This window comes from Coptis chinensis, chromosome 6 (assembly GCF_015680905.1).
Source record: "Coptis chinensis isolate HL-2020 chromosome 6, ASM1568090v1, whole genome shotgun sequence".
NCBI classification, from domain to species: domain Eukaryota; kingdom Viridiplantae; phylum Streptophyta; class Magnoliopsida; order Ranunculales; family Ranunculaceae; genus Coptis; species Coptis chinensis.
The window spans coordinates 72,319,906-72,334,126 of NC_141461.1; the positions used below are offsets into that span (position 1 = coordinate 72,319,906).

The window sequence follows — 14,221 nt, forward strand, 5'->3', positions numbered from 1 at the left end:
ACACTGAAGAGGATCTTGAGCAGCAGAAAAAATAGTTTGCTTACAGCTTTTGTTAGTGTTGTGTTACCTTTAAACTTTTAATTGTATAGGATTTGTAATTGTGTAAGAACTGAGTTAGCTTTAGAGTTTTAATTGTATAAGACTTCTTAAATTTATCCTTGGACATTTGAGTTGTAGTAATTTATTAGGTTATTTACTTATTTGAATAAGGAGTGTGAAACAAAATCAAATTCCTAGTTTCATCAAGATAAAACAGGATCCTATTCCTAGATCCTATATAATAGCTCTGTTCATGTTTGTGCTAGCTCGTGTTAAGATTTCACTGCAAGTGTGAAACAAAATCAAATTCCTAGTTTCATCAAGATAAAACAGGATCCTATTCCTAGATCCTATATAATAGCTCTGTTCATGTTTGTGCTAGCTCGTGTTAAGATTTCACTGCAAAATGAAATCTTAACACGATATAGGTGCAATTTTGTACGTCACCGAAGATTGAACATCAAAACCTAATTGTGTTCAATCCACACCACCTTTTTTTTTGTATGTTCACTGTATGAGTGTCTAATACTCCAACAGAAGGAATCTGAGGAGTTGTAGAAATATAAAACACTCAGAGCTACACTTGAAAAAAAAAAAATCAATAGTGAAGTCAAGGAAGGGCACAATTTTGCTGAAGGTTGTTTACAGCTGAGGTAAAGGAGTAAATCGAAATTGATATGCACGAAATAGGGTTAGATTCTCGAAGAAAAAAGTGTGATCTTAAAACTTTGTGGTTGTGCTCACTCGCCCACTCCCATAGACTGCAGATACGTAGTGTGCGGTTGAGACCTTACTACCATAATCTAAAATACGAATATACATGCCAGAGCCATGCTGAAGTGACATACTCATGTGCATATGGTGCAGGGTGTGCTGGGGGGAAAATGTTTCTATGGGTAAAGACTGAGAGCAATGTAGGGTGGGATCCGGAAAAAAAAACAATTGACCTCTTGTATATGAGTTCACCTTTTTGTGTGCTATATGATGTGTATGAGACTTCATTTCTGATTTTTAATGTCTAAATGAAAATTTTAAGTAGTTCGCTGCTGCAGAAAACCTCTGAGTTTACTTTAATAGGTAACTGTTGAAAGCAGACTTCAGTATTGATAGACAGTTTTAGGTTTGTTTGTTGCTAGTAAATATTATCTAGCTGCCGTGTATCTGGACATTCACTGTCTGTAAGCTGAAGGTCATATGTGTCTCATTTTGCTTCTCCAGGTCTTGTCCCCAGAAATGAGCTTAGCCACAGTTCGAGCTTATATATGGAAGAAGCCCGATGATTTGGTTCTTAGTTACAGAGTGGTACAGAGCAGATAATACTTTGGAGGACTGTGGAGGTATGCACCACTTCGTTGATCCTATTAAGAAGCCTCCGCCTCCTGTCATAAAATTATATATATCATTTCTGAGGACTTTGATTTCCTTTAAAGTGAATCATTTGTTTGCCGAAACAGAGTCCTAAGGAATTGTATTTCAGTCTCTAAATTAACACATGTTTAAGGGATAAAATCATAAAATATGCTGAGGTAATATCTTTTTGCTCTCGTGTAGATGCTCGAGGCTGGTTTGGGATGGAGAGATGTCAACCTACGATTCTTGTAAAATTCTGTATTTAATTCTTCAATCGTGCTGGCTCATACCATATCTATTTATTGCTTCCTCATAAATCTGGAACATTGTTCTCAGACAGCGCTCCTTCAACGTTTGAAGGAAGTACCGATGAGGTAGAAGAGGTGCTACTTGCAGTTTTTTACTCTGCAATGGCAGGCATGGAAGATGGGTGTTATTATGGAGAATGGTGCTGCTATAGGTCCAAGTTTGTCAGCTGAAGCGAAGAGATCAACTTGTAAATTTTGGACCGATGATGTCCACAATGCTATAGTTGATGTGTGTGTGTGTGGGGGTGGTTGCCTAACATACATACTCTTAGGTGGTAATTATCTTTCCTATTTAAATAATATAGTTTTGTTTTGTTAAAACTTTAGCCACATTCAGTAAATTTTCGTTTTGAATGTAGAATTCTACTCTTTTTTGCACGATGATACATTTCTAATATCTCAGCGAGTTTGAAGGATTGAAATATCTGAAGAGGGTAGGAACATTGATATCAGCATCATTTTAGGGTGTCAATATTCTCATCCCTACAACTGATAATGTCCCTGCCTCAAAATTAAAATACACAATATACCCCTATGTTTAAAGTTTAAACTATCCTTTCTTCTCCTTTAACCACAACATCATCTCCAATATATAATTATCTCCTATCATTTCACTCATTCAAAATTGTGTTGTTATTGCAACCTACTGAAACTACAAAATAAAAATATTGTCTTGAGCTGCATCAACTAATCATTGTGGACATCAACCAATCAATGTCAAAATGAAGTAAAATATAGGTGCTGCAAGACAACGTTTAGATAGTTTTGGGGCGTTAAGTATTGAGTTCGGCAAATCAGTTGTGAATATCTTTTGCTCCAACCTGTTTCCTCCATGTGGTTTTGTCAGTTTGGGAAGCTGGGATATGTTATTTCTATTGTATGATAGAAGTATTTATTGTTAGGATTGCATAAGAACTGGACAGGAGGATGCCATCCATAATTTATATTTGTCATGTGTGTTAATTGAAAGCTTGCCAAGTTAAAGTTCACTCAGCAGGTGATGTTTTGTTATCAGCAAAAACTTGTTTCATCTGCTTAACTAAAATCTTGTAGACCCATGTCTTCAATTAACAATCCACTTATAGCCACTAATCATCTTTGATTTTGATGATGAATTAAATTTTACTTTGAGTTGAACCTCCAGTGTGTTTTGAGACGACCAACTTTCTTCTTCATTAGTCATGCATCACCTGTTCTATCAATATTTCTGTTTACTTCCAGGCATTCCTAACCGAAACAGGGGACTGGGAAGTTATAAACAGATTCTTGTTGCATCAACTGGCTTTTTTTTGTTACTTTCCCTGATTAATTAGTTAGTCCTTTAGGTGAACCCTCACCACGTTATAACAATTTGCCCTTTACTAATATAGAAGGGTAGTCTCCACCCAACATTGAACACAGTAGCTTGATTTTCAAGCAACGTTTTAGCATGAACATTTTACATAATCTTTTCGACTTTTCGGGCTTATTCAAATCATTTTGACAGAGATCACTATAAAGAAACCATGGCGCGGCCTAGAGTTGATGTCCCAAGCAACTGCGAAAACCTTGATTTGGTGAAAATACGCGCGCCCCGACATTTTAAGGTGTTTTTTGGACATCAAATTCCCATGCAGAAATCTCTTTCTTGTGTACAAAGACTTTCTGTCTTGCTCATGCTTGATTGGATTGCAATCAAAGCTATGTCGCAGAATTTGGATGTGCCTTAGTAGGTGGTAGATAGTGTGGTACTACCAGATTTATTGTCACAGTGAAATTCAGTTGGAACTTAATTTGCAATCGATCGACGGCAATGTCTTGATTTAGGAATGGTATTTATTCCCAGATATCACCACAGCCTACACATGCAATTTCTCCACAAACTAACGCTATTGCAATAGCACTAACGATGAAGAGTACAGGGTCAGCACCAGATTAGTTGCAAGATCCATCAAATTCACATATCCTACGGGCACAAATGCCACTGTGTCCCTTGATTTTGTTTGCAGTTCAGGACTTAGAAATGAACTTGTAATTGCAATTTTTCCCAATTCAATAAAATTCCTGTCAGGCGATCCTTTTCGATTCTCAACATCACTGTCTACAACTTCCATTTCATTGTTTACTTCGACTGACTAATTTGTGGATGCATGAATCCTGTCGTTAGTAGGACCTGATAGATCTTCCCAGGAGGAGTCTGTATCCATATTTGGGCAATCAAGTTCATCACCTGGACTAACCAAATCAAAACTTGGTACATACATAATTTTAATAAATAAAAATGAACCCATTCTATTATCACTTAAGTAACGAAACGTTTTCCGTTTCTCGTGTTCTGAACAATCATTTTGAGAACCTTTCTGGTATAAACGTGTAGGTCAAGCACGACATATTACATTCTACACTTTTTGGTTGCACAAAGAAATAGACATTCAGGTTTATCTGATTTTTTTTTCAATAACTTAAGGGTTTACTACGCGACATTTCTTCCTTATTTCCCCTGCATTTCCAGTGAGTACTTCTATTGCTCCCATCTTCAACATGGATTTGGCAAACTGTACCATGAATGCATTGCCATTCTGTAGTTGTCTAGCTAGCCTGGCCAAACCAATGCTGGTAAGAAGTGCTGCGTCAGACTGAAAGAGGGCCTGTTTTTGTGTAAGAGCTTGATAATAGTGGTTGTCGAAGGAGAGAGAGCTTCTAGGATCCATTTCCACTGTAGTTGCTGGGTCCGAAGGATTTGGACATTTTGTTCTCAAGAAATTGGCTCATAGGCACGGTTATAACAGCAAACACATTAATAATTGTCCTAGTACCCTTCATTATGTTGAAGCATTTAATGTTGCAGTCCTCATCACACTGTCGGATTATAAAGGGTGCTGGAGGGTGTAACCTTAGCGATTCTTTTACAACTGCTTGCAAGTAAGGGAGAGCAGTTACATCAGATTCTTGAAGAAGCCTACTTTTCCCGACGACTACATCAATTTCCTCTCAAAGTTTCTTGAATTTGTTTGGATGATTTATAAGTTCTGCCAATGCCCATTGGATTGAAGTAGAAGTCGAGTCTGTACCTGCTACTTAAAAGCTCCTGAAAAAGGATATAGTAATCGACTAATAGCCAATTAGATTCCGAATGTAAGGATGTTCAAGTCGTAATAGTGAAAAACAGAACAAAATAGGGTGGCAATTCAACAAAAAACTGCTAAGTTATGAATGATGCTAATCCTAGTGTTTGTCTTTCATGTCTCATCCATTTGATTCTATTTTCGTGAAGGTGCCAATAAACTTCAAGGTTTAACAGGCTATCTCGGGTCAGATTTATTTTCTAGTAATGGTCTGCAGAATATAGAAAAACTCACTATAGCCATGTAATGGTCTCATCTTAAAAAAAAAATTAAGCAGATTTGCTTCTAGCCATTGGTCAGGGACTCGGGCGTATGTATACGACAGCACTACATACAGCAGCACTGCAGCAGTAGTGTCTTTTCTGCAAAAACCCACTACTTGGTGAAATGGAAACACAAAAGATCACTCGCAAGGATGAAAGACTTGATGTCGTTTCTAGTCAATTTGACCTCAGAATTCTCATCTCTGTAAATTTCTAGTAAAACATCCATCAGATCCCCTCCTCTTTTATCATGACATCTCTTCTCTTCATGTTCCCTCATGATCCCTTCCAGCAGCTTATCAAACAATCCCATCACCACCTTTAGCTTCTTCCCTAAATCTTGATTCATAATATAATTAAACAAAACAGCTTATGCATGTCCCTAATCTGATGAAGCATAAAACTCTGCCCCAAAACCTCACACTTAACAAAATAATCCTTAGAAATTCATATATACATCAGAAATTTATAGCAAATAAGAAATTGACAAATATTGCTTACTTCTATCTTTCCTCTTCCCATGGTAGCAACGGCAGCAGAAGCAGCAGCGGCATCTTTAACTGCTGATAGAGCAGCTGCAGCAATCCTCTTGGCCTCATCACTGGTTCCATTGGGTCCATCATACGGTCTCCTTTGTGGCGGTTCACGTCGCTCTAACTCTGTCTTCTTAGGTGTCAGACCAAGAGCAGTCATCCAATTCTATGGAGTAAAGCAAAGATCAAAAGCAATCTACGCAGAATATTCCCATTGTTGAACTATGCCATCCACAGTACAAATAAGCTATAAATGAAAATATGTGGTGGGGGGCACCCAATTCCCAATTTCAACAATAGATACTCCCATTAAATGATTGTCATGTACCTCTGCTTTGAAGTCCTTTGGTAACTGGTCCTTAGCATCCCACAGTGCATCAATCTCCTCACGAATATTTGATCGTCTAAAAAAAGTGTTAAACATAACTCTGAACATCATTTCCTCAAGTATGAGATCTTCAAACGGAAAATTGTCAAACTCAATAGACCTTTGCCAATCAATTCCCCACCCGACTTCTATAAATCTGATACAAAGCAATGATCACAACTAATATTTTGATATTATTAAAGGAACATACTGAAGTGAATTGATAGAGCAATGATCACAATAACATTCAGGATCATTGCTCTTCGGTATGTTATCGATCTTACTAACATATTTTTACCAATTCACTTTGTTGGAGCTTGCTTCCTTTGATCCTACAAAGAAGAAGAAGAAGAAGAAGAAGGTTGTGATCAGGATCCGGCAGATGAAAGTGGATAAATTGACTGAGAAAACAGAAAGCCTGTCAGGTATAATTGTTTTGATGCTGAAGCATTTTTTATGTTCCACAATGTCCACATATATACATGCTCTTCTGTACTGTATGTGAACTTATTTTGTAATGCTACAACAGTATATATTTGTAAGGACAACCAATGTAAGCACATATGTATTACAGAGTATACGACCCAACATTGAAAGGATTGATTCCATAATCTACTTGATTTAATAATATTGCAATTTTATATCGTGGTCAAAAGCTATAGAGAAATTATATTGTTTTCTTAAGCTGTAACCTGAAGTAGGTGAATACTGCCTCAGTTCCAATAGGTTATTACTATCAATCATAGTGTTTGCATTCACATTAAAGCATATATAGAAGTATATATATTCAAATTAGATAAGGATTGAAGTTTATTGATGGATGATCTTACATCCATTTCAGAAACTGCAAACACTACATATATATCAAGCTGAAATATTTTATTAATAACTATAGCAGTTTTAAACGGGCACGTGGTTTCACTATATGGATCAAATCCATCCTTCTTTCGAATAAAAAAAAGTAACTGTTCGCCAGAGATGGAAATCATACCTTTGATCATGTCAACTTTATCAGAATTGCTTCCTCAGTGTTAAATTACCTTGGACTCAGATTCATGGTCTATACATGAAATTGAGTTTCTTTCGTGTAGCTAAGTTCGTATACTTGAACCTTTAGGTACATTCAGATCAATAATACCTGTTAACAGTATCCACAAATATCAGTTAGTAAATCAATCTTTATAATCAAGTAAAGCAAAAGTAGTGCTGAAATGAGTAGATATATAAATCTCTTTCTAGCATGATGAAGGAGAAGTCAAAATCTATGTTATCAAAGGGCAAAAATATTTATGTGATGAGATTGTATTCATCGCCAAAATCTAATACATTGTTTACATCCATTGAATTCAAATGTGAATGAAAATGTGTTGATGGATATTTACATTGTTTACATCCATTGTTTGTGGAATCAAGCTCATCTTATTCATCCCTCCAGTCACTCTGCCTCACACAGCCATCATGTGCATTTGGCAGGTACCAATCAGTAATATTCCTTGAAATGAAGTTTATATCAATTTTTAATATTTCAGTGAATCTAATCTAACCAATTAGAAGCTACACCAGGTTTATATGCAGTAAAAGTATCAGCCCAACAAAAAAATGACAGGGTCAAATACTAATACGTTACACAAAAAGAATGCAAATATTAAAATTTGGAATATAATCCAATATAGCTTAGCTTGCTCTATTTGGATATACCGATATACTAAAAATCATCTGTGAGGAGAAACCTGTGAGAATTCAACATGGGGGAAAATGCAACTAACCAACCAAATATCTAATGCAAAACTTCAAAATTCTGGAAAAACAACAGCAAACCTAAAGAAGAACTCTAGGCTCAACTACCTTGGCTACAATATTAAAGATCCCAATTCCAGGCAAGAACATACGCACCGGATGATAAGCCCAGGCTGCAATGAGCTAAATCGAGTTATTTATGCTCAATGCTATATTAATTTCAATATGCTAGCCTAGAACTGAAACAAAACGAATGTTTTAACCTTTTAAGGAGCTCATCCCTCGGGTCCCTATCCGAACGGCACCCTCACATGTGCGTGTTTGAGACAGAGAGATGGATCATGGAAATAAATAAATATAAACATAATAGCATTAGAAAGCAAAATTAACTCATCAAGTGAAAGTGGAATTTCTATGGGTATAAAGATAAAGACAAACCAAAATCTGTGGACACCATGCCACTTTTAATATCTTTCCACAGTATTCTCCTTTACATCCTCCCACGATCCATCTCTAACCAATGAATAATGTTAGGTACCATCTTTCTAGTATATACCAAGTATAAACTTCTTCAGATAACTTAAATTGACAGAATTATAGCAAAATTGTACTAAATACCAAATATAGCTCAAATCCGAAGAAGCTGAAAGAAGGTAAATCAAGGCAACACTTCGAGCCTTGGTTCAAAGCAAAAGCCGGTGAAGAGCTGAAGGGGAAACTTCTTGCTAACAGGGCACTTCTGTGACCATTTCCACTGCACCCACCATTACCAGCTTATCCTTGAGGTTCATTAGACGACCGCAGGTAAGAGAGAAAGGCACAGGAATATAAGTGCGCATGGTTCTTCTTTACCATGAGCTGCTTTACCGACATATTCACCTGTAGATGATTCTGCTTTAAAGACTTTATATTGATGAAGATCAACGACACTCCAAGACTGATTTCTTCGTCGAGTAACTACTTGAAAGTCGCATTCTTCTTCATTACTTGATCTTTGTATTTGTGGTAGCTTCTCAGAAGAAATTATTGTCTGTTCTTGAGCTTGCATTAGCTCTGAACCTTTGAGAACATATTCTTGTCCATGAACTGGGTAGATGTAATCGTTTTCTGATAAATCATGCCACACGAATCCATTCTTATAACTCCTATAATGAAACGAAACAGAGAGAATTTTTATTAAACAAAAATTTGAAGGAAATTGATGCTGAAAGAGTTTTGCTTTAGAAGAAACAGTGCTAGCATTGAATATTTCATGGTATTTGCGTCATCTTGAGAGAGTTTGAAGAGATGTTTTTTTTTTTTTTGGAGAGTTCAATTATTTTGGAATAAGAATAAGAGAGAGAGTTTGAAAGTATAGAGATAGGTTTTTAACTATTTTGGGCTACCAACCATTGAAATAGGGTCTAGAATTCATTTTTTTTATATAAAATCTGATGTGTCAGTATGAGAGAAAAAAAAGGGGCTGACATGGGTCACTGGGAGCATTCTCAACTACTCAGTATTAATGGTCTTTGATATATAAAGATTAATCATAGATTCCTAGTTGGGAACGGGTCTGTTTACTTACCTATCAATATTCATATTCTTACTCTCTTTCTCTACCGTCCATTTGTGAAATCCAACGCTCAGAAATCTGCTTACGTGGTAAACTTAAAAACCTTAAAGTTATAGGAATCTTGCTTTGCTTAAGTCGACCAATACTGCATTGTCCTTCTTTAGCTTTGAAAATTGCAATTAGTGGCCTCAACAGAGTTTCCACTCAAAGTGTGACAACTGTCCTCTTCATGTTTCCTCCTCCTCTCTTCTCTAAAAGTACAAACTCTCAAGTCTCGGCACAACTTAGAAACTAAAAAAGTCTAAGAGATTTTCGGTTTCGTCAAGAAGATGCTCTCTAAACAATTTTTAGAATATATAATTAAATGAAGATCTCTTAATGGGGCATCATGTTAGAATATTTAAGTGTTGGTATGGGAGAGGGGCTACTAGCCATAGTTGCCACTATTATTTGGTTTTTGACTTTTGTAGGGGTTATAATTCATGATAGTGACAACTATATATACATATCCTTAATAATCCCACCCTTATATGATACGTTGAATACTCAATTGAAGTACACATATCAAGAAACCCAATATATTGAAAGCTAGTACACATTTAACTAAAGTAATATAAAAGTAATGCTTGAGAAAACATTGACTTTGTAGGAAAGAAGGAAAGTATAGAGTAAAAGACTGGGTGCATTATACCTTAGTTTTAAAGCAATGGTTTATGAACTCAAACCCAGAAATGTCAATTTGAATTTTAAGTATTTTAATAATAACTAAACCCAATAAGCAGGAACCTAAGTGTACTATATAACCATTTTTTTTTATATTGGGAACCATGAGATTAACGGGTTCCTTTTTATTCCTTATTTAATAGAAGTTGGTCTAAAAAACATTTACAGACTTCCTGCTCAGAGGAGAGATTTCTAGTCCATACCCATTTGGCTAGTTTGTGAGTTGACTCATTACATATTCTAGGAGTAAATCTAAATAACACAGAGTTTAAACTCCTGATATTACTAGATATATTTAAACACATTGTTTGCTAAGACCATTAAGAAACTACATCAAGATTCTCACATGCTTGTATAACCCTCTTTGCATCTCCTTCAAAGATGACCTCCTTCCAATGTTGTTGAGCTGCAAACTCTGCTGCCAAGGCTTCAACTTCCCAGGTGTGGAGGCTCTAGCCTTGTTGACTTTTCCTTTGAGATATTCACCATCACTATTCCTGCCAATCACAGCTATATGAGCATAAGAATTTCCTTTCTGAAAACTTGCATCAAAGTTAATCTTACACCATCCAGGAGGTGGCATAATCCAATGTTGTTCATCAGGTGGAAGGAGGGTATTTTCCACTACATCTTGTCCTTCATGCTCTAAGACAACAGGTTAAAAAACTTTATACCAATCACTACAACTTCTATATGCATATATCAACACAATTTATTGACTAGGCCTGACATTATTAAACCTCGTGTTGTTCCTAGCTAGCTTGCCAAATGGCATCCATAAGTGCACAGAAAAGAGTAGATTGGCAAAATGACTCAACTTCAGGTGATTTTCCATTCTGAAACATAATTGTAACCATTCTAAAGCTTCAAAATCCTCTGCATCAGTTCTTATACAAAAGTTGGAGAGAAACCATACACCTCCTGTCTAGGGACAGAGGAAAAAAAGATGGTAAAGATCCTCTAAAGCACTGTTATAGAAACAACAAATGGGGTCAATGTTCAAATGATGTCTAATTAAGACATCACATGTTGGAAGGATATTTTGTGAAGCTTTCCAGATAAAAGTTTAGACTCTTACAGAGATATTGAGCTTCCAAATAAGGGGGAAGAGAGAGAGTGATTAGGGGAGCTAGAAGATGCATTGTTTGATTTTCTTGATAGAGACACTGTTGTATGGTATGTAGACTTTACAGAAAACTCCCCTTTCCTTGTGGGATGCCATATCAGTTTGTTTAGAATGTTTGGTCGGGCTTTAATGGAGGTTACAACATAGGAAAGGGGCATGGGTAAAAAAACTTAAGAGGTTTTCATCCCATCTACCTTCAGATAAAAGGGCATCTTGATCTGTTACTATGCTGAGGTTTGGATTGTCCACCAAACACTTTAATGGTTTGTATTATCCCATAAAAGGTACCCATGGATCTTTCCCGAAATTAATCTTACTGCCATCTCCTACTTGCCATAACATACCTCTTGCCACTATATTTTTAGCCTTTGAATTGCTTCTGAACATAAAGGAGGCTTCTGAAGGGTTTCCTGCATCATCTAACATAGGGTTAAGAAAACTTCCATATTTGGCCCTCATTATAGTTTTCCATAAACTATCACCTCCTGTGATAATCTTCCAATACAACTTTGCCAGCATGGCTAAATTAAATTCTCTAAACTTTCTCAAACCCAAACCACCTTCTTCCTTCTTCAGACATATCTTATCCCATGTCCATGTATATACTGCCTTAGATGTAGGCGTACCTTTCCACCAAAAGTCTCTATATAATTTATCTAGTCTTTCAAATATGGATATCGGAATGGCAAAAGAGGCCATTGTATATTATGGGATGGCTTGGGCAACAATTTTGATCAGGGTGGTTCTCCCAGCTTGAGAGAGGAGACTAGCTTGCCAGCCCTCAATGGCTTTTGTCACTTTATCAATTAAGTAAGAGAAATCTTGGACTTTGGAGGCAAAGAAAGATAGAGGGGATCCCAAATAGAAATCTTTTAGGCCGACAGAATTGATGCATAGGATGGATTTGATTATATTTTGCTGGTGGCTATATAACCATATGAACTATTCCAAGTACATGAAAAAAAAATGTGTTAGTTAGACATACCCCCCCCCCCCTCCAAATTTGTAAGATCCAACGGTCATTATTCTTCATCTGAAAAAAAAATCATCTCATAGTTGTGGAATCTTGCAACTGGATCATTTGTTTGATATCCCCTTAGCTGGGTCATTCCCAGAGTAGTAGGCACCAATCTCATTCCCGCATGTACCTTCAATTTAAAAGAACAGTTATATATTTAAAGGAGGTATGACGTAAATTATAACCTCTATATCGATTCAGATGAAAGGAGGTATGACGTAAATTATAGCCTCTATATCGATTCAGATGCCCAAAAAGAAGAAATACACTTGCTACGATGATTATAACAACGATTAAAATTTAAAAGGATCGAAAGGCCTGAGTCAACCGGTATACGACAATAGGAAAAGATTATAATTGCACAATAATTCGTTCACAAATGACGTTTATATGGACAACTACGGATGCATCTGTGCCTATCCCATTCTTTTCCATAACACCAGTCCTCTTAACAAAAGCTCACCACTATTGCCTGGAGGCATACAATAACCAAAGTTTAGATTCGAAAGTTCAGCCTGCATGTTTAGTGTCAGAAGTCCCACTGACGTATTCTTCCTGAATTTACCTTTATTCAAGCCACTTGTTCCTACTACAATGGACTTAGACATGCCATAGCCCTGAACAAATTATAATGATTTGATATTAAGATTGTATGCAACGATCACTCGCTTCTTGTAAATTTTCAATGGAATCACATCTTAGGCCTAAAAAACATTCACAGATAAATAAAACTTTGGGTGCGAAGTAGAAACCTAATTCACGTAGAAACATTTACATTTAACAAGAACTACTGTGAGCTTTTAATTCAAAAAGAACTACTAAAAGTTTTTGAATTGTTTATAATGAAAAATCATGTCAACTATGCTGGCGCATAAAGATGGAACCTGTGAACCAAAGTTCTTTCTAACAGCAAATAATGCACTATGCTGCAATTTGTTGTTAGGCTATCTGGTTTATTGTAAAAAATAGAAAAGTCAATCTTGTAAGTTGATGTTAGCCCTTTTGATAGTTTAATGTATTAGATACACGATTCCTCAAAAGGTACTACTAATCAATTTCACCTTACTCACGTTTGCTCGCGTGTATAATTACAGTAAGGGGGTTCGTCCAAACCTTAGGAATAGGCCAAATATCACCTGAAATTTAACTTTTAGAGGGAACTAGTGAGAAGGTTTTTTGAATGATCTATTTCTACTTCCTAAAGACGACTTATTGAACAAGTTATTAGAAATTACAAGTTTGTTTCTTTAACAAAAGAGAGGGAAAGATAGGGAGGGATTAATCTTACTCATGTAAAGATTAGTTTTATAACTTTTTAGAAAACAAAATAACTAGGTCTCTAATCCCTAGCACAATATACCTATCTCTAAACATATCATGATAGCATGTGAAATTGAAGTGATATTTCATCTTTGAAATATCATTCCAACTCCTAGTTCTATTTTACAACAGTTGATCAATTATCAAAACCTGATTTTTCCAAGAGTCGCATGCACACGACCTTATCTAGAGCTCTAGAGTCCAGAATTGGTCAATCTCTATCATTTTGGGACTGGATGAGAAATAGAACCTAAGTCTCTAAGTAGTGATTCTGGAATCCAAAATCGTAGCCTAATCCTCACATGAGCATCGTTAACCCTCCCCTTGGGAGGGTTTTAGCTCATGATCCTTGGAGTGAATTGATTTGCAATTTTTTGAATATGCTAAGTTAACATAGATAAAAAGAAAAGGAATGAAAAGAACTGAATTAAACTTAGGAGAAAAAGAAGTTTTTATTTAGAATTCAAAATCAAGTAGCCATTAACACTATTACAAAAACTTAAGCTTAGCAAAAAATAAAAACATGCATGCATAAGAGTGAATGTTCCCATTCTCCATTCAATACATATTAGAGCCTTCCCTCATTTTTCCCACGTGAAACCACCTTCCACATTCAATTCCATCTTATCTCTAAAACAAACCAATTGACACCTTGCACAAATTGACACTATTAGCACCTAAAGTTTAGTCAACTTAATTAATGTCATGGTTTCAATTTGTGCCAATAATTTGCACATTTTGTCTTGACTTGTTCCATGATTGATGACTTATCCAATCT

At 36.1% G+C, this 14,221-nt stretch overlaps 1 protein-coding gene across 9 annotated transcripts; it reads right to left on the reverse strand.

The window, feature by feature from the left end:
- Positions 1–3,942: 3,942 nt before the first annotated feature.
- Positions 3,943–9,051, reverse strand: LOC147494330 (uncharacterized). 9 transcript variants are annotated; one of them, XM_086567906.1, is made up of 8 exons: positions 8,320–9,038; positions 7,965–8,214; positions 7,810–7,874; positions 6,956–7,102; positions 6,253–6,296; positions 5,926–6,121; positions 5,566–5,763; positions 3,943–4,764 (listed from the first exon to the last, which is right to left on the reverse strand). In XM_086567906.1, exons 6-8 carry the CDS (start codon positions 6,034–6,036, stop codon positions 4,657–4,659), a joined length of 417 nt encoding a protein of 138 aa, XP_086424032.1. In that variant the 5' UTR covers positions 6,037–6,121; positions 6,253–6,296; positions 6,956–7,102; positions 7,810–7,874; positions 7,965–8,214; positions 8,320–9,038; the 3' UTR covers positions 3,943–4,656. The 9 variants fall into 9 exon arrangements, with proteins under 9 accessions (XP_086424032.1, XP_086424035.1, XP_086424033.1 ...); XM_086567909.1 differs by adding an exon at positions 7,347–7,456 and having other exon boundaries at positions 7,965–9,038; XM_086567907.1 differs by having other exon boundaries at positions 5,926–6,296; positions 8,320–9,051.
- Positions 9,052–14,221: the final 5,170 nt, after the last annotated feature.